The following is a 27,727-nucleotide window of genomic DNA, read 5'->3' as shown; positions in this document are numbered from 1 at the left end:
AAGAATGTGAAATTGAATCCATGGGAGTTTTACCAGGAACAGTTATTTGTATATGGTTTGCAAATCAAAAATTATGTTTTATTCAATATGACTCTATACTGTAACACTCAATATTACAGTTATTTAAACATAACTTCTAAACCACACATGAAAAATGGCCAATTATGCCTGAAATAATGTATCTCTGAGAGTTTTACTTGAAACATGTGCTTTTTTAAATTTTGAAAATGGACAAAGTAGTTTTTTACTCAGTATGACAATAAAGATCTTAGAATCCTGAGATAATGCGAAAAAAGCAATAAAAATGTATTCCAACATAATTCCTAATCCAAATGTGCAAAATTTCTAAAAATGCCTGTGATATTGAATCAATGTGAGTTTCACTAAAAAAGATTGTTTTTCTATGGTTTGCAACTACAAAAATTAGGTTCTACTCAATATGATTGTATACTGTAACACTCAATATGACAGTTATTTAAACATAACTTCTAAACCACACATGAAAAATGGCTAATAATGCCTGAAATAATGCATCTTCGGGAGTTTTGATCGAAACATATGCTTTTTAAAAACTTGCAAATGCAAAAAGTAGTTTTTTATTCAATAAGACAGTAAGGTTTCTACAATCCTGAGATAATGCGAAAAAAGCAATAAAAATGTATTCAAACATAACTTTTAAACCACACATGCAAAATGGCTTATAATGTCTGGAGATATTCATCTTTGTCAGTTGTACTAGAAAAAGGATCATTTGTAAGGTTTGCAAAGACATAAAGTTGTTTTGTAATTCAAAACAGCTGTATATTTGTCATACTAAATATGAAAGGTTTATAGACATAACTCCAAAACCAAACATAATTTCTGTCAAAAAAAAGCCTGTTTTTGAATTTATGTGAGTTTTACAAGAATCAAGTATTTTGGAAAGGTTCACAAATACAAAAATTAGGTTTTATTCACTATGACAGTATACTGTCAAACTCAATAAGAAAGTTTTTGAAACATAATTCCAAAAATACACATGCACAATGTCTAATAACGCCTGAAGATATGTATCTTTAAGAGTTTTACTGGAAAGAAACATTTGGCAAGGTTTGCAAAAACAACAAGTAATGTTTTACTCAATTTGACAGTATCATACTTACAATCCTGAGATAATGCGAAAAAAGCAATAAAAATGTATTACAAATCATTCCTAATCCAAACGTGCAAAATGTCTAAAAAAGAATGTGAAATTGAATCCATGGGAGTTTTACCAGGAACAGTTATTTGTATATGGTTTGCAAATCAAAAATGATGTTTTATTCAATATGACTCTATACTGTAACACTCAATATTACAGTTATTTAAACATAACTTCTAAACCACACATGAAAAATGGCCAATACTGCCTGAAATAATGTATCTCTGAGAGTTTTACTTGAAACATGTGCTTTTTTAAATTTTGAAAATGGACAAAGTAGTTTTTTACTCAGTATGACAATAAAGATCTTAGAATCCTGAGATAATGCGAAAAAAGCAATAAAAATGTATTCCAACATAATTCCTAATCCAAATGTGCAAAATTTCTAAAAATGCCTGTGATATTGAATCAATGTGAGTTGTACTAAAAAAGATTGTTTTTCTATGGTTTGCAACTACAAAAATTAGGTTCTACTCAATATGATTGTATACTGTAACACTCAATATGACAGTTATTTAAACATAACTTCTAAACCACACATGAAAAATGGCTAATAATGCCTGAAATAATGCATCTTCGGGAGTTTTGATCGAAACATATGCTTTTTAAAATCTTGCAAATGCAAAAAGTAGTTTTTTATTCAATAAGACAGTAAGGTTCCTACAATCCTGAGATAACGCGAAAAAAGCAATAAAAATGTATTCAAACATAACTTATAAACCACACATGCAAAATGGCTTATAATGTCTGGAGATATTCATCTTTGTCAGTTGTACTAGAAAAATGATCATTTGTAAGGTTTGCAAAGACATAAAGTTGTTTTGTAATTCAAAACAGCTGTATATTTGTCATACTAAATATGAAAGGTTTATAGACATAACTCCAAAACCAAACATAATTTCTGTCAAAAAAAAGCCTGTAATATTGAATTTATTTGAGTTTTACAAGAATCAAGTATTTTGGAAAGGTTCACAAATACAGAAATGAGGTTTTATTCACTATGACAGTATACTGTCAAACTCAATAAGAAAGTTTTTGAAACATAATTCCAAAAATACACATGCAAAATGTCTAATAACGCCTGAAGATATGTATCTATAAGAGTTTTACTGGAAAGAAACATTTGGCAAGGTTTGCAAAAACAACAAGTAATGTTTTACTCAATTTGACAGTATCATACTTACAATCCTGAGATAATGAGAAAAAAGCAATAAAAATGTATTACAAATCATTCCTAATCCAAACGTGCAAAATGTCTAAAAAAGAATGTGAAATTGAATCCATGGGAGTTTTACCAGGAACAGTTATTTGTATATGGTTTGCAAATCAAAAATTATGTTTTAGTCAATATGACTCTATACTGTAACACTCAATATTACAGTTATTTAAACATAACTTCTAAACCACACATGAAAAATGGCCAATAATGCCTGAAATAATGTATCTCTGAGAGTTTTACTTGAAACATGTGCTTTTTTAAATTTTGAAAATGGACAAAGTAGTTTTTACTCAGTATGACAATAAAGATCTTAGAATCCTGAGATAATGCGAAAAAAGCAATAAAAATGTATTCCAACATAATTCCTAATCCAAATGTGCAACATTTCTAAAAATGCCTGTGATATTGAATCAATGTGAGTTTTACTAAAAAAGATTGTTTTTCTATGGTTTGCAACTACAAAAATTAGGTTCTACTCAATATGATTGTATACTGTAACACTCAATATGACAGTTATTTAAACATAACTTCTAAACCACACATGAAAAATGGCTAATAATGCCTGAAATAATGCATCTTCGGGAGTTTTGATCGAAACATATGCTTTTTAAAATCTTGCAAATGCAAAAAGTAGTTTTTTATTCAATAAGACAGTAAGGTTTCTACAATCCTGAGATCATGCGAAAAAAGCAATAAAAATGTATTCAAACATAACTTATAAACCACACATGCAAAATGGCTTATAATGTCTGGAGATATTCATCTTTGTCAGTTGTACTAGAAAAATGATCATATGTAAGGTTTGCAAAGACATAAAGTTGTTTTGTAATTCAAAACAGCTGTATATTTGTCATACTAAATATGAAAGGTTTATAGACATAACTCCAAAACCAAACATAATTTCTGTCAAAAAAAAGCCTGTAATATTGAATTTATGTGAGTTTTACAAGAATCAAGTATTTTGGAAAGGTTCACAAATACAGAAATTAGGTTTTATTCACTATGACAGTATACTGTCAAACTCAATAAGAAAGTTTTTGAAACATAATTCCAAAAATACACATGCAAAATGTCTAATAACGCCTGAAGATATGTATCTTTAAGAGTTTTACTGGAAAGAAACATTTGGCAAGGTTTGCAAAAACAACAAGTAATGTTTTACTCAATTTGACAGTATCATACTTACAATCCTGAGATAATGCGAAAAAAGCAATAAAAATGTATTACAAATCATTCCTAATCCAAACGTGCAAAATATCTAAAAAAGAATGTGAAATTGAATCCATGGGAGTTTTACCAGGAACAGTTATTTGTATATGGTTTGCAAATCAAAAATGATGTTTTATTCAATATGACTCTATACTGTAACACTCAATATTACAGTTATTTAAACATAACTTCTAAACCACACATGAAAAATGGCCAATAATGCCTGAAATAATGTATCTCTGAGAGTTTTACTTGAAACATGTGCTTTTTTAAATTTTGAAAATGGACAAAGTAGTTTTTTACTCAGTATGACAATAAAGATCTTAGAATCCTGAGATAATGCGAAAAAAGCAATAAAAATGTATTACAAATCATTCCTAATCCAAACGTGCAAAATATCTAAAAAAGAATGTGAAATTGAATCCATGGGAGTTTTACCAGGAACAGTTATTTGTATATGGTTTGCAAATCAAAAATTATGTTTTATTCAATATGACTCTATACTGTAACACTCAATATTACAGTTATTTAAACATAACTTCTAAACCACACATGAAAAATGGCCAATAATGCCTGAAATAATGTATCTCTGAGAGTTTTACTTGAAACATGTGCTTTTTTAAATTTTGAAAATGGACAAAGTAGTTTTTTACTCAGTATGACAATAAAGATCTTAGAATCCTGAGATAATGCGAAAAAAGCAATAAAAATGTATTCTAACATAATTCCTAATCCAAATGTGCAAAATTTCTAAAAATGCCTGTGATATTGAATCAATGTGAGTTTCACTAAAAAAGATTGTTTTTCTATGGTTTGCAACTACAAAAATTAGGTTCTACTCAATATGATTGTATACTGTAACACTCAATATGACAGTTATTTAAACATAACTTCTAAACCACACATGAAAAATGGCTAATAATGCCTGAAATAATGCATCTTCGGGAGTTTTGATCGAAACATATGCTTTTTAAAATCCTGCAAATGCAAAAAGTAGTTTTTTATTCAATAAGACAGTAAGGTTTCTACAATCCTGAGATAATGCGAAAAAACCAATAAAAATGTATTCAAACATAACTTATAAACCACACATGCAAAATGGCTTATAATGTCTGGAGATATTCATCTTTGTCAGTTGTACTAGAAAAATGATCATTTGTAAGGTTTGCAAAGACATAAAGTTGTTTTGTAATTCAAAACAGCTGTATATTTGTCATACTAAATATGAAAGGTTTATAGACATAACTCCAAAACCAAACATAATTTCTGTCAAAAAAAGCCTGTAATATTGAATTTATGTGAGTTTTACAAGAATCAAGTATTTTGGAAAGGTTCACAAATACAGAAATTAGGTTTTATTCACTATGACAGTATACTGTCAAACTCAATAAGAAAGTTTTTGAAACATAATTCCAAAAATACACATGCAAAATGTCTAATAACGCCTGAAGATGTGTATCTTTAAGAGTGTCACAACCACTGGCTTGTTAGTGGCTGTAACATTAAGGGAGACCACACCGATTTGTACATTTTAGCCAACAGATCTTTTATTTACAACATGTATCAGTGATCAGTAATGTGAATTAACCAAGGAATGTATCAGTAAATGAGTGTTGTCCCAAAAGGGTGTTAGTGTGGTGCTAATCCCGGCCGTCGTTGCCGTGACCATACGGTCACCAAACGAATGTGCCTGTGGGACGAGAGAGAGAAAGAGAGAGAGCATGAGAGAGAGAGCATGCTGATGGGAGGCCTTTTATAGGCCGCCCAATCAGCAGCCCTCTGAGATGTTGCACGTCTTCACAGACCAGCTCCACCTGCGGGTCGGAGGACCAAAGTGCCCCAAACACTAACCGGCAGCAACCGACAGCTCCACCTGCGGGTCGGAGGACCAAAGTGCCCCAAACACTAACCGGCAGACATCCCCCCCCTTAAAAACAGAGACCCGTGTTAACTGGGTCTCTGAAGCACCATCAAAAAATAGAAAACCAAAACCTACAGTAGCCCCAGTAGCTATATTCTAGTCCCAATGACGCACCTCCCCTCCACCCCAGACCAACCAGAACCCAAACCATCCCAAACACCCTCCTTACCCTCCGACCTTCCCTGCACCCAGCAAATCCTGGTACCCGGACAGCGACCTTTAAGGGAAACAGAGAAAAACCGCAGGTTAGGAGTGAGTGGAGATGATTAGACCTCCTGGTCCAGAGCCCGAGAGAGCGCATCAGCCATTACATTTTCCACCCCGCGAATATGGCGGATCAACAGGTGGAATGGCTGCAGAAACAGTGCCCAGCGCAACAGGCGCTGGTTGGTGGACCCTTTGAAAGACTGTAGAAAAGTGAGAGGGTTGTGATCTGAGTAGACCACAATTGGATGGAGACCCCCTCCCACATAGACTTCAAAGTGTTGCAATGCCCAAATCAATGCTAATGCTTCCTTTTCAATCACTGAATAATTAAATTGGTATTTGTTGAATTTTTTTGAAAAATAGCAAACCGGTCTGGCTACTCCATCATCATCAGCCTGCAGGAGGACCGCACCTGCTCCCACCTGGCTTGCATCCACCTGCAGCTGGAATGGCAGATCCAGTTTGGGTGCAGCCAGGACCGGAGCTGATGTTAACAAAAGCTTTGCATTCTGGAAAGCCTGCTGACACTCCTCCGACCAAATGAATTTGGCGCCACCCTTCAACAAATTGGTCAGAGGAGATACAACAGTTGAAAAATTGCAGCAAAAATTGCGGTAGTACCCGATCATACCCAAAAAGCGCATAAGTTCTTTCTTCGTCGCCGGCACAGGGAAATTATCAATAGCTGCCACCTTTGCGTTAACGGGCCGCACCATCCCCTGGCCGACTACTTTACCCAAATAGACGACTGTGGCACGCGCAAACTCGCATTTCGCTAAATTTACTGTGAGGTTTGCTGCCACCAACCTCTGGAAAAGCGCTCGAATGCGAGCCAAATGTTCGTCCCAACTGTCTGAATGACAAACGGCGTCGTCCAAATAAACCGAGCACCCCTGCAGCCCCCCAACGACCCTATTCATGAGCCGTTGGAAGGTTGCAGGAGCATTCCGCAAACCGAAGCTCATTCGAGTATACGAGTACAAACCGGAAAAGGTAATGAATGCAGATATCTCCTGCGCTCTCTGCGTCAAAGGCACTTGATAGTAACCTTTCAATAAATCAAATTTGCTGATATAACGAGCACTCCCAACCTGATCCACACAGTCCTCGATACGTGGCAATGGAAAAGAATCTGGTCTAGTCACAGCATTTACTTTCCTATAATCCGTACAGAATCTATAGGTGTTATCTGACTTTTTCACCAGTAGACATGGCGATGCCCAACTGGAGTAAGATGGCTTGGCGAGACCATGATCAAGCAGATACTGCACACTGTCCTCCATACTCTTCTGTTTATCGGGAGCCACTCGATAAAATCTTTGTCGTATTGGGCGGGCCCCCTGTGTGTCAATGTCATGTTCAATTAGTGTGGTACAGGTTGGAGTGTCGGAAAACAAAGGCAAAAACTCAAAAATCAAATCCGACAACTGTTTACGCTGTACCTCACTTAAATGACCGAGGAGACTATCTAGCTCCTTTAACTGCTGAGTATTATCTAAGCGCCCGTGTAACACTGAATCATCAGGTGCGCGCACTTCATCCCAAGCTGCCACCTCCGGCCAGTTGAGCGGTTCCCCAACCCCAACGGCTAGACCCACTGGACTCGCAGCAATCCCACCCGCCTTGTCGGAACCTGCAGAGTGGTAAGGCTTGAGTAAATTCACATGACACAGTTGCTGTGATCGTTTACGATCAGGAGTTGACAGTAAATAATTGAGATCTGACACTTGGCTCATAACCGTAAATGGACCAGAGTATTTTGCTGTAAATGGTGACCCCGGAATGGGCAGCAAAGCTAAAACTTGATCACCTGGATTGAAAACTCTGATCTTCGCTTTACGGTCATAACGCAGCTTCATTTTCACCTGAGCTTTAGTCAAATGCTCGGTTGCTTCTTTCCATGCAAGCAACAGCCTACGACGAAAACCATCTACATACTCAGTGAAACTGACGGGAGTGTTCTGCAGATCCAGATTGGCATTTAAAACAGACAGTGAGGTCCGGACTTTGTGGCCAAAGACTAGGTCATTTGGACTAAAACCAGTGCTTTCTTGAACTACACCACGCGCAGACAACAAGAGCCATGGCAACGCCTCCTCCCAATCTCTCCGCATCTCAACACAGTAAGCGCGCAAGAGAGACTTCAACGTGGCATGCCAGTGCTCCAATGCCCCCTGACTCTGTGCGTGATACGCGCTGCTCAAATTGTGCTTCACCTGCATCGACTTCAACGCTGCAGCAAATGTTCTGGAGGTAAAGTTAGACCCTCTGTCGCTCTGAATTACCTTTGGAATGCCAAAGACAGAAATGAATTTAGACAAACATTTCAATATTGACCTTGTGGTAATTGTTCTCAAGGCATACGCTGCTGGATACCGAGTGGCCTGGCACATGATGGTAAAGAGGTACACACAACCAGATTTCGAAGGGGGTAGTGGACCTACACAATCAATAATGAGATGCTCAAATGGTGTGCCAACAGACGGAATAGGTTGAAGTGGTGCAGGTTTAATGGGAGTACTCTGTTTCGCAACCTGGCAAACATGACATGCTTTGACAAATCTAGATACATGGCGTTTCATCCGTGGCCAGTAAAAATGTTCCAAAAGACGTCGGTAGGTTTTCTTAACTCCAAAATGCCCAGACTCTGCTCCATGGGCTGTTCTCAAAATCAAATCACGGTATTTGTCAGGTACCATCACTTGAATCACCTGACCTGCCACTTCAGGATCAACACCTGGCAACCACGTATGCAGCAAAACGCCATTCTGAATGAAGTAACCCATCGTTGGATCAGTAGAAGCTAAGGCAAAATATTTCTCAAAGCTCTGATCATTCTTTTGTGCCTCAATTAAATCTTGACATGACAGAGGTTCGGGCAGCTCAGGAACAAAAAAAGGCACAGATTTGGACACATCCGACGATTGCGCCTGCGTGCGAGACATTGCCCTAGTCACAGCACAAGCAGTAAACACTTCTGGGAATTCTTGACAACACGCGTCTGGCTCCTCTACAGATAGCGGTACAGGTGTAACAACTGGAGGTGAAGAAACTAAACACCCACCCAAATTGTTCCCCAGAATTACATGGATATCCTGCATAGGCAGAGACGGTCTCACAGCAATAGTCACCTCCCCATTCACAAATCCTGAACACAAGTGAATTTTGTGCAACGGTACAGAAAATGACTGCATGCCTATTCCTCTAATCAAAACACATTCCCCAGTGTCAGATGCTGTGGAAAATGGCAAAACTGCTCCAGAAATGAAAGTCTCAGATGCCCCAGTGTCTCTTAAGATTTTAACTGGAACTTTTTGTGTCTCTCCAACCAATGACACCCAGCCATCACTAATGAATGGAGCGAAATCAGACGCAGCTGACTCTACTGATTTCGTCTGCTCGTCTGACACAGATGCACCATCTTCAATCACTTGCTCACAATGAACTTCCAAACGAGGTAACGGTGTTAGATCAGAGACGCCAAAATCAACTGGATGCACAACAGAAACACACCCAGCTACCTTGGCATTAGATTTACGGCCTTTCAACAGCGGGCAGTCCTTTTTCCAATGTCCCTCCTGCAAACAGTAATGACATTTACTCGTCGGGCTTGGGCGAGATTTGCTACTTCCATTATCAAATTTAGGAACATTACTGGAATTGCCATAATTGGATCGATTTGAACTACGACCATAACGAGGAGGAGAACGTTGTGGAGGAGAACGAGCAGGATCATAACGTTGGTGGCTATTATACCGTGGAGGACTGCTGTAAGGCTTACGTTTATGAGTCAACATAAAGGTATCAGCAAGCGAGGCTGCCTCCTCCACTGACTTTGCCTTTTGCTCATTAATGTAGGTTGCAATTCGATCTGGTACAATGTTCTTAAACTGCTCCAAAATCAACAAATCACGCAAATTTTCGTAAGTTGAGACAGACTCTGAAGTGAGCCACCGGTTAAAATAAGTACTCAACTCTCTTGCCACTTCAGCATGGGTCTGATTATCACGTTTACGCCAGTTTCTGAAACGTTGTCTGTAAGCTTCTGGATTCAGTTCATAACATTTCAAGACCGCTTTTTTCACCTCAGCATACTTGTGCCTATCAACAGGTGTTAATGCCAAGTATGCCTCCCGTGCGCGTCCTACTAGTACAGTTTGCAAAAGCACCGTTCTATCCTCTTCACTCCACTTTTTGTCAGAGGCCATCTGTTCAAACAGTGAGAAAAACACGTCTGGGTCACGTTCGTCAAACTTTGGAACATACTTTACCATGCTATCCGTTACTTGACCCGGACAGATTTCCACTAATCTTACCTTCTGACATTAGTTTCAAACGATCCTGTTCAATTTTAATTTTCTCAAGCTGTACTGTAAGGTCCATTTCACCTTTTTTCAAATCCATTTCTTTTTCAAATTTGAGTCTCTCCATATCTGCTTGCTGTTGCAATTCTCGTTCTAATTTGATTTTTTCCAGTTCAAAAAGACGTTCTTTCTCCTTAGCCTGTTGCGCCCACTCAAATTCAAGTGCCTTCATCTCTCTTTTTTGCTCAAAAGTCAGTATGCCTACCCTCTCTGACTGCATAGGCTCTGACATACCCTTCACATGAGCGTCACCACCTTTTCCTGAAGGCAAAATGCTCTGCTCACACAAAAACTCGTGAATGGAGTCACGCAAGGGTCCCTTCTTACCAGTTCTAATGGCTGATGACAATTCCATGCCATACTTTTCTGCCAATTGCAACAACTGTTCCTTATTAAGGGCAAACAACAATTTCTCAGATGGTGCTTCCACAAAAGCCTCCATCCTGCTCAACCCAGGCCGTCAGTACCAATCTGGCTACTGTACCAAACCAACAATGAAACTACTGAAAAAACAACCCAACCAAAAACTAGCTCTAATTACGCTAGGCTCTCTCTCTCCAACCAATCTAACCAGGTCTCTAAAACATTACAGTTATGTTAACACAGCAAACTAACCTCGGAGCATCCCCCTAAACATTTTCCCCCCACTAGACTAATCTATTTTCACACAGAGCCCGAGGACGAGGATCATTTACTCACCAATACCTGTGGAGACGTACCATCCCGACAAAGCCGATTCAGCCGTTTCTCCAAGGCGGTGCCCTCGCCCAGGCTCTGTGACAGCAGGAACCTAGAACCCGTACTAGATGGGGATAAAGGCGACAGCTCCTAAGAGGCTGAATGCAATGCTACAAACTGCAATGAAACTCAACCAAGATGGCTGGAACAAACAATTCAGTGTCTACCTACACTTGCACGGTCAAACAAAGCCTCAAAAGTACAAATCAGTATATCCCCCAATTAACTAACTGATAACAGGCCCCAACTGACTATCAGCAGTACACAATTAGTAACTCAGCTCTACTCACCTTCCTACGCTCCAAAAGCCAGTAGAAGGAATACTCAATACAAAGAGCTCTACGCACCTTCCTACGCTGCCATAGCCAGTAGAAGGAATTACCATAGCCTAAAGTTACTACCAAAGATCGGACGAGCCCCCATATGTCACAACCACTGGCTTGTTAGTGGCTGTAACATTAAGGGAGACCACACCGATTTGTACATTTTAGCCAACAGATCTTTTATTTACAACATGTATCAGTGATCAGTAATGTGAATTAACCAAGGAATGTATCAGTAAATGAGTGTTGTCCCAAAAGGGTGTTAGTGTGGTGCTAATCCCGGCCGTCGTTGCCGTGACCATACGGTCACCAAACGAATGTGCCTGTGGGACGAGAGAGAGAAAGAGAGAGAGCATGAGAGAGAGAGCATGCTGATGGGAGGCCTTTTATAGGCCGCCCAATCAGCAGCCCTCTGAGATGTTGCACGTCTTCACAGACCAGCTCCACCTGCGGGTCGGAGGACCAAAGTGCCCCAAACACTAACCGGCAGCAACCGACAGCTCCACCTGCGGGTCGGAGGACCAAAGTGCCCCAAACACTAACCGGCAGAGCCGGGCATGACAAAGAGTTTTACTGGAAATAAACATTTGGCAAGGTTTGCAAAAACAACAAGTAATGTTTTACTCAATTTGACAGTATCATACTTACAATCCTGAGATAATGCGAAAAAAGCAATAAAAATGTATTACAAATCATTCCTAATCCAAACGTGCAAAATGTCTAAAAAAGAATGTGAAATTGAATCCATGGGAGTTTTACCAGGAACAGTTATTTGTATATGGTTTGCAAATCAAAAATGATGTTTTATTCAATATGACTCTATACTGTAACACTCAATATTACAGTTATTTAAACATAACTTCTAAACCACACATGAAACATGGCCAATAATGCCTGAAATAATGTATCTCTGAGAGTTTTACTTGAAACATGTGCTTTTTTAAATTTTGAAAATGGAAAAAGTAGTTTTTTACTCAGTATGACAATAAAGATCTTAGAATCCTGAGATAATGCGAAAAAAGCAATAAAGATGTATTCCAACATAATTCCTAATCCAAATGTGCAACATTTCTAAAAATGCCTGTGGTATTGAATCAATGTGAGTTTTACTAAAAAAGATTGTTTTTCCATGGTTTGCAACTACAAAAATTAGGTTCTACTCAATATGATTGTATACTGTAACACTCAATATGACAGTAATTTAAACATAACTTCTAAACCACACATGAAAAATGGCTAATAATGCCTGAAATAATGCATCTTCGGGAGTTTTGATCGAAACATATGCTTTTTAAAATCTTGCAAATGCAAAAAGTAGTTTTTTATTCAATAAGACAGTAAGGTTTCTACAATCCTGAGATCATGCGAAAAAAGCAATAAAAATGTATTCAAACATAACTTATAAACCACACATGCAAAATGGCTTATAATGTCTGGAGATATTCATCTTTGTCAGTTGTACTAGAAAAATGATCATTTGTAAGGTTTGCAAAGACATAAAGATGTTTTGTAATTCAAAACAGCTGTATATTTGTCATACTAAATTTGAAAGGTTTATAGACATAACTCCAAAACCAAACATAATTTCTGTCAAAAAAAGCCTGTAATATTGAATTTCTGTGAGTTTTACAAGAATCAAGTATTTTGGAAAGGTTCACAAATACAGAAATTAGGTTTTATTCACTATGACAGTATACTGTCAAACTCAATAAGAACGTTTTTGAAACATAATTCCAAAAATACACATGCAAAATGTCTAATAACGCCTGAAGATATGTATCTTTAAGAGTTTTACTGGAAAGAAACATTTGGCAAGGTTTGCAAAAACAACAAGTAATGTTTTACTCAATTTGACAGTATCAAACTTACAATCCTGAGATAATGCGAAAAAAACAATAAAAATGTATTACAAATCATTCCTAATCCAAACGTGCAAAATGTCTAAAAAAGAATGTGAAATTGAATCCATGGGAGTTTTACCAGGAACAGTTATTTGTATATGGTTTGCAAATCAAAAATGATGTTTTATTCAATATGACTCTATACTGTAACACTCAATATTACAGTTATTTAAACATAACTTCTAAACCACACATGAAAAATGGCCAATACTGCCTGAAATAATGTATCTCTGAGAGTTTTACTTGAAACATGTGCTTTTTTAAATTTTGAAAATGGACAAAGTAGTTTTTTACTCAGTATGACAATAAAGATCTTAGAATCCTGAGATAATGCGAAAAAAGCAATAAAAATGTATTCCAACATAATTCCTAATCCAAATGTGCAAAATTTCTAAAAATGCCTGTGATATTGAATCAATGTGAGTTGTACTAAAAAAGATTGTTTTTCTATGGTTTGCAACTACAAAAATTAGGTTCTACTCAATATGATTGTATACTGTAACACTCAATATGACAGTTATTTAAACATAACTTCTAAACCACACATGAAAAATGGCTAATAATGCCTGAAATAATGCATCTTCGGGAGTTTTGATCGAAACATATGCTTTTTAAAATCTTGCAAATGCAAAAAGTAGTTTTTTATTCAATAGGACAGTAAGGTTCCTACAATCCTGAGATAATGCGAAAAAAGCAATAAAAATGTATTCAAACATAACTTATAAACCACACATGCAAAATGGCTTATAATGTCTGGAGATATTCATCTTTGTCAGTTGTACTAGAAAAATGATCATTTGTAAGGTTTGCAAAGACATAAAGTTGTTTTGTAATTCAAAACAGCTGTATATTTGTCATACTAAATATGAAAGGTTTATAGACATGACTCCAAAACCAAACATAATTTCTGTCAAAAAAAGCCTGTGATATTGAATTTATGTGAGTTTTACAAGAATCAAGTATTTTGGAAAGGTTCACAAATACAGAAATTAGGTTTTATTCACTATGACAGTATACTGTCAAACTCAATAAGAAAGTTTTTGAAACATAATTCCAAAAATACACATGCAAAATGTCTAATAACGCCTGAAGATATGTATCTTTAAGAGTTTTACTGGAAAGAAACATTTGGCAAGGTTTGCAAAAACAACAAGTAATGTTTTACTCAATTTGACAGTATCAAACTTACAATCCTGAGATAATGCGAAAAAAACAATAAAAATGTATTACAAATCATTCCTAATCCAAACGTGCAAAATGTCTAAAAACGAATGTGAAATTGAATCCATGGGAGTTTTACCAGGAACAGTTATTTGTATATGGTTTGCAAATCAAAAATGATGTTTTATTCAATATGACTCTATACTGTAACACTCAATATTACAGTTATTTAAACATAACTTCTAAACCACACATGAAAAATGGCCAATACTGCCTGAAATAATGCATCTCTGAGAGTTTTACTTGAAACATGTGCTTTTTTAAATTTTGAAAATGGACAAAGTAGTTTTTTACTCAGTATGACAATAAAGATCTTAGAATCCTGAGATAATGCGAAAAAAGCAATAAAAATGTATTCCAACATAATTCCTAATCCAAATGTGCAAAATTTCTAAAAATGCCTGTGATATTGAATCAATGTGAGTTGTACTAAAAAAGATTGTTTTTCTATGGTTTGCAACTACAAAAATTAGGTTCTACTCAATATGATTGTATACTGTAACACTCAATATGACAGTTATTTAAACATAACTTCTAAACCACACATGAAAAATGGCTAATAATGCCTGAAATAATGCATCTTCGGGAGTTTTGATCGAAACATATGCTTTTTAAAATCTTGCAAATGCAAAAAGTAGTTTTTTATTCAATAAGACAGTAAGGTTTCTACAATCCTGAGATAATGCGAAAAAAGCAATAAAAATGTATTCAAACATAACTTATAAACCACACATGCAAAATGGCTTATAATGTCTGGAGATATTCATCTTTGTCAGTTGTACTAGAAAAATGATCATTTGTAAGGTTTGCAAAGACATAAAGATGTTTTGTAATTCAAAACAGCTGTATATTTGTCATACTAAATTTGAAAGGTTTATAGACATAACTCCAAAACCAAACATAATTTCTGTCAAAAAAAGCCTGTAATATTGAATTTATGTGAGTTTTACAAGAATCAAGTATTTTGGAAAGGTTCACAAATACAGAAATTAGGTTTTATTCACTATGACAGTATACTGTCAAACTCAATAAGAAAGTTTTTGAAACATAATTCCAAAAATACACATGCAAAATGTCTAATAACGCCTGAAGATATGTATCTTTAAGAGTTTTACTGGAAAGAAACATTTGGCAAGGTTTGCAAAAACAACAAGTAATGTTTTACTCAATTTGACAGTATCATACTTACAATCCTGAGATAATGCGAAAAAAGCAATAAAAATGTATTACAAATCATTCCTAATCCAAACGTGCAAAATGTCTAAAAAAGAATGTGAAATTGAATCCATGGGAGTTTTACCAGGAACAGTTATTTGTATATGGTTTGCAAATCAAAAATTATGTTTTAGTCAATATGACTCTATACTGTAACACTCAATATTACAGTTATTTAAACATAACTTCTAAACCACACATGAAAAATGGCCAATAATGCCTGAAATAATGTATCTCTGAGAGTTTTACTTGAAATATGTGCTTTTTTAAATTTTGAAAATGGACAAAGTAGTTTTTTACTCAGTATGACAATAAAGATCTTAGAATCCTGAGATAATGCGAAAAAAGCAATAAAAATGTATTCCAACATAATTCCTAATCCAAATGTGCAACATTTCTAAAAATGCCTCTGATATTGAATCAATGTGAGTTTTACTAAAAAAGATTGTTTTTCTATGGTTTGCAACTACAAAAATTAGGTTCTACTCAATATGATTGTATACTGTAACACTCAATATGACAGTTATTTAAACATAACTTCTAAACCACACATGAAAAATGGCTAATAATGCCTGAAATAATATATCTTTGGTAGTTTTGATCGAAACATATGCTTTTTAAAATCTTGCAAATGCAAAAAGTAGTTTTTTATTCAATAAGACAGTAAGGTTTCTACAATCCTGAGATAATGCGAAAAAAGCAATAAAAATGTATTCAAACATAACTTATAAACCACACATGCAAAATGGCTTATAATGTCTGGAGATATTCATCTTTGTCAGTTGTACTAGAAAAATGATCATTTGTAAGGTTTGCAAAGACATAAAGTTGTTTTGTAATTCAAAACAGCTGTATATTTGTCATACTAAATATGAAAGGTTTATAGACATAACTCCAAAACCAAACATAATTTCTGTCAAAAAAAGCCTGTAATATTGAATTTATGTGAGTTTTACAATAATCAAGTATTTTGGAAAGGTTCACAAATACAGAAATTAGGTTTTATTCACTATGACAGTATACTGTCAAACTCAATAAGAAAGTTTTTGAAACATAATTCCAAAAATACACATGCAAAATGTCTAATAACGCCTGAAGATATGTATCTTTAAGAGTTTTACTGGAAAGAAACATTTGGCAAGGTTTGCAAAAACAACAAGTAATGTTTTACTCAATTTGACAGTATCATACTTACAATCCTGAGATAATGCGAAAAAAGCAATAAAAATGTATTACAAATCATTCCTAATCCAAAAGTGCAAAATGTCTAAAAAAGAATGTGAAATTGAATCCATGGGAGTTTTACCAGGAACAGTTATTTTTATATGGTTTGCAAATCAAAAATTATGTTTTATTCAATATGACTCTATACTGTAACACTCAATATTACAGTTATTTAAACATAACTTCTAAACCACACATGAAAAATGGCCAATAATGCCTGAAATAATGTATCTCTGAGAGTTGTTCTTGAAACATGTGCTTTTTTAAATTTTGAAAATGGACAAAGTAGTTTTTTACTCAGTATGACAATAAAGATCTTAGAATCCTGAGATAATGCGAAAAAAGCAATAAAAATGTATTCCAACATAATTCCTAATCCAAATGTGCAAAATTTCTAAAAATGCCTGTGATATTGAATCAATGTGAGTTTTACTAAAAAAGATTGTTTTTCTATGGTTTGCAACTACAAAAATTATGTTCTACTCAATATGATTGTATACTGTAACACTCAATATGACAGTTATTTAAACATAACTTCTAAACCACACATGAAAAATGGCTAATAATGCCTGAAATAATGCATCTTCGGGAGTTTTGATCGAAACATATGCTTTTTAAAATCTTGCAAATGCAAAAAGTAGTTTTTTATTCAATAAGACAGTAAGGTTTCTACAATCCTGAGATAATGCGAAAAAAGCAATAAAAATGTATTCAAACATAACTTATAAACAACACATGCAAAATGGCTTATAATGTCTGGAGATATTCATCTTTGTCAGTTGTACTAGAAAAATGATCATTTGTAAGGTTTGCAAAGACATAAAGTTGTTTTGTAATTCAAAACAGCTGTATATTTGTCATACTAAATATGAAAGGTTTATAGACATAACTCCAAAACCAAACATAATTTCTGTCAAAAAAAGCCTGTAATATTGAATTTATGTGAGTTTTACAAGAATCAAGAATTTTGGAAAGGTTCACAAATACAGAAATTAGGTTTTATTCACTATGACAGTATACTGTCAAACTCAATAAGAAAATTTTTGAAACATAATTCCAAAAATACACATGCAAAATGTCTAATAACGCCTGAAGATATGTATCTTTAAGAGTTTTACTGGAAAGAAACATTTGGCAAGGTTTGCAAAAACAACAAGTAATGTTTTACTCAATTTGACAGTATCATACTTACAATCCTGAGATAATGCGAAAAAAGCAATAAAAATGTATTACAAATCATTCCTAATCCAAACGTGCAAAATGTCTAAAAAAGAATGTGAAATTGAATCCATGGGAGTTTTACCAGGAACAGTTATTTGTATATGGTTTGCAAATCAAAAATGATGTTTTATTCAATATGACTCTATACTGTAACACTCAATATGACAGTTATTTAAACATAACTTCTAAACCACCCTGGAAAAATGGCCAATACTGCCTGAAATAATGTATCTCTGAGAGTTTTACTTGAAACATGTGCTTTTTTAAATTTTGAAAATGGACAAAGTAGTTTTTTACTCAGTATGACAATAAAGATCTTAGAATCCTGAGATAATGCGAAAAAAGCAATAAAAATGTATCCCAACATAATTCCTAATCCAAATGTGCAAAATTTCTAAAAATGCCTGTGATATTGAATCAATGTGAGTTGTACTAAAAAAGATTGTTTTTCTATGGTTTGCAACTACAAAAATTAGGTTCTACTCAATATGATTGTATACTGTAACACTCAATATGACAGTTATTTAAACATAACTTCTAAACCACACATGAAAAATGGCTAATAATGCCTGAAATAATGCATCTTCGGGAGTTTTGATCGAAACATATGCTTTTTAAAATCTTGCAAATGCAAAAAGTAGTTTTTTATTCAATAAGACAGTAAGGTTTCTACAATCCTGTGATAATGCGAAAAACGCAATAAAAATGTATTCAAACATAACTTATAAACCACACATGCAAAATGGCTTATAATGTCTGGAGATATTCATCTTTGTCAGTTGTACTAGAAAAATGATCATTTGTAAGGTTTGCAAAGACATAAAGATGTTTTGTAATTCAAAACAGCTGTATATTTGTCATACTAAATTTGAAAGGTTTATAGACATAACTCCAAAACCAAACATAATTTCTGTCAAAAAAAGCCTGTAATATTGAATTTATGTGAGTTTTACAAGAATCAAGTATTTTGGAAAGGTTCACAAATACAGAAATTAGGTTTTATTCACTATGACAGTATACTGTCAAACTCAATAAGAAAGTTTTTGAAACATAATTCCAAAAATACACATGCAAAATGTCTAATAACGCCTGAAGATATGTATCTTTAAGAGTTTTACTGGAAAGAAACATTTGGCAAGGTTTGCAAAAACAACAAGTAATGTTTTACTCAATTTGACAGTATCATACTTACAATCCTGAGATAATGCGAAAAAAGCAATAAAAATGTATTACAAATCATTCCTAATCCAAACGTGCAAAATGTCTAAAAAAGAATGTGAAATTGAATCCATGGGAGTTTTACCAGGAACAGTTATTTGTATATGGTTTGCAAATCAAAAATGATGTTTTATTCAATATGACTCTATACTGTAACACTCAATATTACAGTTATTTAAACATAACTTCTAAACCACCCATGAAAAATGGCCAATACTGCCTGAAATAATGTATCTCTGAGAGTTTTACTTGAAACATGTGCTTTTTTAAATTTTGAAAATGGACAAAGTAGTTTTTTACTCAGTATGACAATAAAGATCTTAGAATCCTGAGATAATGCGAAAAAAGCAATAAAAATGTATTCCAACATAATTCCTAATCCAAATGTGCAAAATTTCTAAAAATGCCTGTGATATTGAATCAATGTGGGTTTTACTAAAAAAGATTGTTTTTCTATGGTTTGCAACTACAAAAATTAGGTTCTACTCAATATGATTGTATACTGTAACACTCAATATGACAGTTATTTAAACATAACTTCTAAACCACACATGAAAAATGGCTAATAATGCCTGAAATAATATATCTTCGGTAGTTTTGATCGAAACATATGCTTTTTAAAATCTTGCAAATGCAAAAAGTAGTTTTTTATTCAATAAGACAGTAAGGTTTCTACAATCCTGAGAAAATGCGAAAAAAGCAATAAAAATGTATTCAAACATAACTTATAAACCACACATGCAAAATGGCTTATAATGTCTGGAGATATTCATCTTCGTCAGTTGTACTAGAAAAATGATCATTTGTAAGGTTTGCAAAGACATAACGTTGTTTTGTAATTCAAAACAGCTGTATAATTGTCATACTAAATATGAAAGGTTTATAGACATAACTCCAAAACCAAACATAATTTCTGTCAAAAAAAGCCTGTAATATTGAATTTATGTGAGTTTTACAAGAATCAAGTATTTTGGAAAGGTTCACAAATACAGAAATTAGGTTTTATTCACTATGACAGTATACTGTCAAACTCAATAAGAAAGTTTTTGAAACATAATTCCAAAAATACACATGCAAAATGTCTAATAACGCCTGAAGATATGTATCTTTAAGAGTTTTACTGGAAAGAAACATTTGGCAAGGTTTGCAAAAACAACAAGTAATGTTTTGCTCAATTTGACAGTATCATACTTACAATCCTGAGATAATGCGAAAAAAGCAATAAAAATGTATTACAAATCATTCCTAATCCAAACGTGCAAAATGTCTAAAAAAGAATGTGAAATTGAATCCATGGGAGTTTTACCAGGAACAGTTATTTGTATATGGTTTGCAAATCAAAAATGATGTTTTATTCAATATGACTCTATACTGTAACACTCAATATTACAGTTATTTAAACATAACTTCTATACCACCCATGAAAAATGGCCAATACTGCCTGAAATAATGTATCTCTGAGAGTTTTACTTGAAACATGTGCTTTTTTAAATTTTGAAAATGGACAAAGTAGTTTTTTACTCAGTATGACAATAAAGATCTTAGAATCCTGAGATAATGCGAAAAAAGCAATAAAAATGTATTCCAACATAATTCCTAATCCAAATGTGCAAAATTTCTAAAAATGCCTGTGATATTGAATCAATGTGAGTTGTACTAAAAAAGATTGTTTTTCTATGGTTTGCAACTACAAAAATTAGGTTCTACTCAATATGATTGTATACTGTAACACTCAATATGACAGTTATTTAAACATAACTTCTAATCCACACATGAAAAATGGCTAATAATGCCTGAAATAATGCATCTTCGGGAGTTTTGATCGAAACATATGCTTTTTAAAATCTTGCAAATGCAAAAAGTAGTTTTTGATTCAATAAGACAGTAAGGTTTCTACAATCCTGAGATAATGCGAAAAAAGCAATAAAAATGTATTCAAACATAACTTATAAACCACACATGCAAAATGGCTTATAATGTCCGGAGATATTCATCTTTGTCAGTTGTACTAGAAAAATGATCATTTGTAAGGTTTGCAAAGACATAAAGTTGTTTTGTAATTCAAAACAGCTGTATATTTGTCATACTAAATATGAAAGGTTTATAGACATAACTCCAAAACCAAACATAATTTCTGTCAAAAAAAGCCTGTAATATTGAATTTCTGTGAGTTTTACAAGAATCAAGTATTTTGGAAAGGTTCACAAATACAGAAATTAGGTTTTATTCACTATGACAGTATACTGTCAAACTCAATAAGAAAGTTTTTGAAACATAATTCCAAAAATACACATGCAAAATGTCTAATAACGCCTGAAGATATGTATCTTTAAGAGTGTTACTGGAAAGAAACATTTGGCAAGGTTTGCAAAAACAACAAGTAATGTTTTACTCAATTTGACAGTATCATACTTACAATCCTGAGATAATGCAAAAAAGCAATAAAAATGTATTACAAATCATTCCTAATCCAAATGTGCAAAATTTCTAAAAATGCCTGTGATATTGAATCAATGTGAGTTTCACTAAAAAAGATTGTTTTTCTATGGTTTGCAACTACACAAATTATGTTCTACTCAATATGATTGTATACTGTAACACTCAATATGACAGTTATTTAAACATAACTTCTAAACCACACATGAAAAATGGCTAATAATGCCTGAAATAATGCATCTTCGGGAGTTTTGATCGAAACATATGCTTTTTAAAATCTTGCAAATGCAAAAAGTAGTTTTTTATTCAATAAGACAGTAAGGTTTCTACAATCCTGAGATAATGCGAAAAAAGCAATAAAAATGTATTCAAACATAACTTATAAACCACACATGCAAAATGGCTTATAATGTCTGGAGATATTCATCTTTGTCAGTTGTACTAGAAAAATTATCATTTGTAAGGTTTGCAAAGACATAAAGTTGTTTTGTAATTCAAAACAGCTGTATATTTGTCATACTAAATATGAAAGGTTTATAGACATAACTCCAAAACCAAACATAATTTCTGTCAAAAAAAGCCTGTAATATTGAATTTATGTGAGTTTTACAAGAATCAAGTATTTTGGAAAGGTTCACAAATACAGAAATTAGGTTTTATTCACTATGACAGTATACTGTCAAACTCAATAAGAACGTTTTTGAAACATAATTCCAAAAATACACATGCAAAATGTCTAATAACGCCTGAAGATATGTATCTTTAAGAGTTTTACTGGAAAGAAACATTTGGCAAGGTTTGCAAAAACAACAAGTAATGTTTTACTCAATTTGACAGTATCATACTTACAATCCTGAGATAATGCGAAAAAAGCAATAAAAATGTATTGCAAATCATTCCTAATCCAAACGTGCAAAATGTCTAAAAAAGAATGTGAAATTGAATCCATGGGAGTTTTACCAGGAACAGTTATTTGTATATGGTTTGCAAATCAAAAATTATGTTTTATTCAATATGACTCTATACTGTAACACTCAATATTACAGTTATTTAAACATAACTTCTAAACCACACATGAAAAATGGCCAATAATGCCTGAAATAATGTATCTCTGAGAGTTTTACTTGACACATGTGCTTTTTTAAATTTTGAAAATGGACAAAGTAGTTTTTTACTCAGTATGACAATAAAGATCTTAGAATCCTGATATGTTGCGAAAAAAGCAATAAAAATGTATTACAAATCATTCCTAATCCAAACGTGCAAAATGTCTAAAAAAGAATGTGAAATTGAATCCATGGGAGTTTTACCAGGAACAGTTATTTGTATATGGTTTGCAAATCAAAAATGATGTTTTATTCAATATGGCTCTATACTGTAACACTCAATATTACAGTTATTTAAACATAACTTCTAAACCACACATGAAAAATGGCCAATACTGCCTGAAATAATGTATCTCTGAGAGTTTTACTTGAAACATGTGCTTTTTTAAATTTTGAAAATGGACAAAGTAGTTTTTTACTCAGTATGACAATAAAGATCTTAGAATCCTGAGATAATGCGAAAAAAGCAATAAAAATGTATTCCAACATAATTCCTAATCCAAATGTGCAAAATTTCTAAAAATGCCTGTGATATTGAATCAATGTGGGTTTTACTAAAAAAGATTGTTTTTCTATGGTTTGCAACTACAAAAATTAGGTTCTACTCAATATGATTGTATACTGTAACACTCAATATTACAGTTATTTAAACATAACTTCTAAACCACACATGAAAAATGGCTAATAATGCCTGAAATAATATATCTTCGGTAGTTTTGATCGAAACATATGCTTTTTAAAATCTTGCAAATGCAAAAAGTAGTTTTTTATTCAATAAGACAGTAAGGTTTCTACAATCCTGAGATAATGCGAAAAAAGCAATAAAAATGTATTCAAACATAACTTATAAACCACACATGCAAAATGGCTTATAATGTCTGGAGATATTCATCTTTGTCAGTTGTACTAGAAAAATGATCATTTGTAAGGTTTGCAAAGACATAAAGTTGTTTTGTAATTCAAAACAGCTGTATATTTGTCATACTAAATATGAAAGGTTTATAGACATAACTCCAAAACCAAACATAATTTCTGTCAAAAAAAGCCTGTAATATTGAATTTATGTGAGTTTTACAAGAATCAAGTATTTTGGAAAGGTTCACAAATACAGAAATTAGGTTTTATTCACTATGACAGTATACTGTCAAACTCAATAAGAAAGTTTTTGAAACATAATTCCAAAAATACACATGCAAAATGTCTAATAACGCCTGAAGATATGTATCTTTAAGAGTTTTACTGGAAAGAAACATTTGGCAAGGTTTGCAAAAACAACAAGTAATGTTTTACTCAATTTGACAGTATCATACTTACAATCCTGAGATAATGCGAAAAAAGCAATAAAAATGTATTACAAATCATTCCTAATCCAAACGTGCAAAATGTCTAAAAAAGAATGTGAAATTGAATCCATGGGAGTTTTACCAGGAACAGTTATTTGTATATGGTTTGCAAATCAAAAATGATGTTTTATTCAATATGACTCTATACTGTAACACTCAATATTACAGTTATTTAAACATAACTTCTAAACCACACATGAAAAATGGCCAATAATTTCTGAAATAATGTATCTCTGAGAGTTTTACTTGAAACATGTGCTTTTTTAAATTTTGAAAATGGACAAAGTAGTTTTTTACTCAGTATGACAATAAAGATCTTAGAATCCTGAGATAATGCGAAAAAAGCAATAAAAATGTATTCCAACATAATTCCTAATCCAAATGTGCAACATTTCTAAAAATGCCTGTGATATTGAATCAATGTGAGTTTCACTAAAAAAGATTGTTTTTCTATGGTTTGCAACTACAAAAATTATGTTCTACTCAATATGATTGTATACTGTAACACTCAATATGACAGTTATTTAAACATAACTTCTAAACCACACATGAAAAATGGCTAATAATGCCTGAAATAATGCATCTTCGGGAGTTTTGATCGAAACATATGCTTTTTAAAAACTTGCAAATGCAAAAAGTAGTTTTTTATTCAATAAGACAGTAAGGTTTCTACAATCCTGAGATAATGCGAAAAAAGCAATAAAAATGTATTCAAACATAACTTATAAACCACACATGCAAAATGGCTTATAATGTCTGGAGATATTCATCTTTGTCAGTTGTACTAGAAAAATGATCATTTGTAAGGTTTGCAAAGACATAAAGTTGTTTTGTGATTCAAAACAGCTGTATATTTGTCATACTAAATATGAAAGGTTTATAGACATAACTCCAAAACCAAACATAATTTCTGTCAAAAAAAAGCCTGTAATATTGAATTTATGTGAGTTTTACAAGAATCAAGAATTTTGGAAAGGTTCACAAATACAGAAATTAGGTTTTATTCACTATGACAGTATACTGTCAAACTCAATAAGAAAGTTTTTGAAACATAATTCCAAAAATACACATGCAAAATGTCTAATACCGCCTGAAGATATGTATCTTTAAGAGTTTTACTGGAAAGAAACATTTGGCAAGGTTTGCAAAAACAACAAGTAATGTTTTACTCAATTTGACAGTATCATACTTACAATCCTGAGATAATGCGAAAAAAGCAATAAAAATGTATTACAAATCATTCCTAATCCAAACGTGCAAAATGTCTAAAAAAGAATGTGAAATTGAATCCATGGGAGTTTTACCAGGAACAGTTATTTGTATATGGTTTGCAAATCAAAAATGATGTTTTATTCAATATGACTCTATACTGTAACACTCAATATTACAGTTATTTAAACATAACTTCTAAACCACACATGAAAAATGGCCAATACTGCCTGAAATAATGTATCTCTGAGAGTTTTACTTGAAACATGTGCTTTTTTAAATTTTGAAAATGGACAAAGTAGTTTTTTACTCAGTATGACAATAAAGATCTTAGAATCCTGAGATAATGCGAAAAAAGCAATAAAAATGTATTCCAACATAATTCCTAATCCAAATGTGCAAAATTTCTAAAAATGCCTGTGATATTGAATCAATGTGAGTTGTACTAAAAAAGATTGTTTTTCTATGGTTTGCAACTACAAAAATTAGGTTCTACTCAATATGATTGTATACTGTAAGACTCAATATGACAGTTATTTAAACATAACTTCTAAACCACACATGAAAAATGGCTAATAATGCCTGAAATAATGCATCTTCGGGAGTTTTGATCGAAACATATGCTTTTTAAAATCTTGCAAATGCAAAAAGTAGTTTTTTATTCAATAAGACAGTAAGGTTTCTACAATCCTGAGATAATGCGAAAAAAGCAATAAAAATGTATTCAAACATAACTTATAAACCACACATGCAAAATGGCTTATAATGTCTGGAGATATTCATCTTTGTCAGTTGTACTAGAAAAATGATCATATGTAATGTTTGCAAAGACATACAGTTGTTTTGTAATTCAAAACAGCTGTATATTTGTCATACTAAATTTGAAAGGTTTATAGACATAACTCCAAAACCAAACATAATTTCTGTCAAAAAAAGCCTGTAATATTGAATTTCTGTGAGTTTTACAAGAATCAAGTATTTTGGAAAGGTTCACAAATACAGAAATTAGGTTTTATTCACTATGACAGTATACTGTCAAACTCAATAAGAAAGTTTTTGAAACATAATTCCAAAAATACACATGCAAAATGTCTAATAACGCCTGAAGATATGTATCTTTAAGAGTTTTACTGGAAAGAAACATTTGGCAAGGTTTGCAAAAACAACAAGTAATGTTTTACTCAATTTGACAGTATCATACTTACAATCCTGAGATAATGCGAAAAAAGCAATAAAAATGTATTACAAATCATTCCTAATCCAAACGTGCAAAATGTCTAAAAAAGAATGTGAAATTGAATCCATGGGAGTTTTACCAGGAACAGTTATTTGTATATGGTTTGCAAATCAAAAATTATGTTTTATTCAATATGACTCTATGCTGTAACACTCAATATTACAGTTATTTAAACATAACTTCTAAACCACACATGAAAAATGGCCAATAATGCCTGAAATAATGTATCTCTGAGAGTTTTACTTGAAACATGTGCTTTTTTAAATTTTGAAAATGGACAAAGTAGTTTTTTACTCAGTATGACAATAAAGATCTTAGAATCCTGAGATAATGCGAAAAAAGCAATAAAAATGTATTCCAACATAATTCCTAATCCAAATGTGCAAAATTTCTAAAAATGCCTGTGATATTGAATCAATGTAGGTTTTACTAAAAAAGATTGTTTTTCTATGGTTCGCAACTACAAAAATTAGGTTCTACTCAATATGATTGTATACTGTAACACTCAATATTACAGTTATTTAAACATAACTTCTAAACCACACATGAAAAATGGCTAATAATGCCTGAAATAATATATCTTCGGTAGTTTTGATCGAAACATATGCTTTTTAAAATCTTGCAAATGCAAAAAGTAGTTTTTTATTCAATAAGACAGTAAGGTTTATACAATCCTGAGATAATGCGAAAAAAGCAATAAAAATGTATTCAAACATAACTTATAAACCACACATGCAAAATGGCTTATAATGTCTGGAGATATTCATCTTTGTCAGTTGTACTAGAAAAATGATCATATGTAAGGTTTGCAAAGACATAAAGTTGTTTTGTAATTCAAAACAGCTGTATATTTGTCATACTAAATATGAAAGGTTTATAGACATAACTCCAAAACCAAACATAATTTCTGTCAAAAAAAGCCTGTAATGTTGAATTTATGTGAGTTTTACAAGAATCAAGTATTTTGGAAAGGTTCACAAATACAGAAATTAGGTTTTATTCACTATGACAGTATACTGTCAAACTCAATAAGAAAGTTTTTGAAACATAATTCCAAAAATACACATGCAAAATGTCTAATAACGCCTGAAGATATGTATCTTTAAGAGTTTTACTGGAAAGAAACATTTGGCAAGGTTTGCAAAAACAACAAGTAATGTTTTACTCAATTTGACAGTATTATACTTACAATCCTGAGATAATGCGAAAAAAGCAATAAAAATGTATTGCAAATC

General features: G+C 32.9%; 1 protein-coding gene across 1 annotated transcript; it reads right to left on the bottom strand.

Annotated features, from left to right (window-relative positions):
* Positions 1–5,129: 5,129 nt before the first annotated feature.
* On the bottom strand, positions 5,130–11,719 carry LOC133552866 (uncharacterized). Its single transcript, XM_061900416.1, has 2 exons — positions 5,699–11,719; positions 5,130–5,298 (listed from the first exon to the last, which is right to left on the bottom strand). Exon 1 carries the CDS (start codon positions 10,008–10,010, stop codon positions 5,796–5,798), a length of 4,215 nt encoding a protein of 1,404 aa, XP_061756400.1. The 5' UTR covers positions 10,011–11,719; the 3' UTR covers positions 5,130–5,298; positions 5,699–5,795.
* Between the last annotated feature and the right edge of the window lie 16,008 nt (positions 11,720–27,727).

This window comes from Nerophis ophidion, linkage group LG05 (genome assembly GCF_033978795.1).
Source record: "Nerophis ophidion isolate RoL-2023_Sa linkage group LG05, RoL_Noph_v1.0, whole genome shotgun sequence".
Lineage (NCBI taxonomy): Eukaryota > Metazoa > Chordata > Actinopteri > Syngnathiformes > Syngnathidae > Nerophis > Nerophis ophidion.
This window is presented reverse-complemented; position numbering and strand designations above follow the sequence as displayed.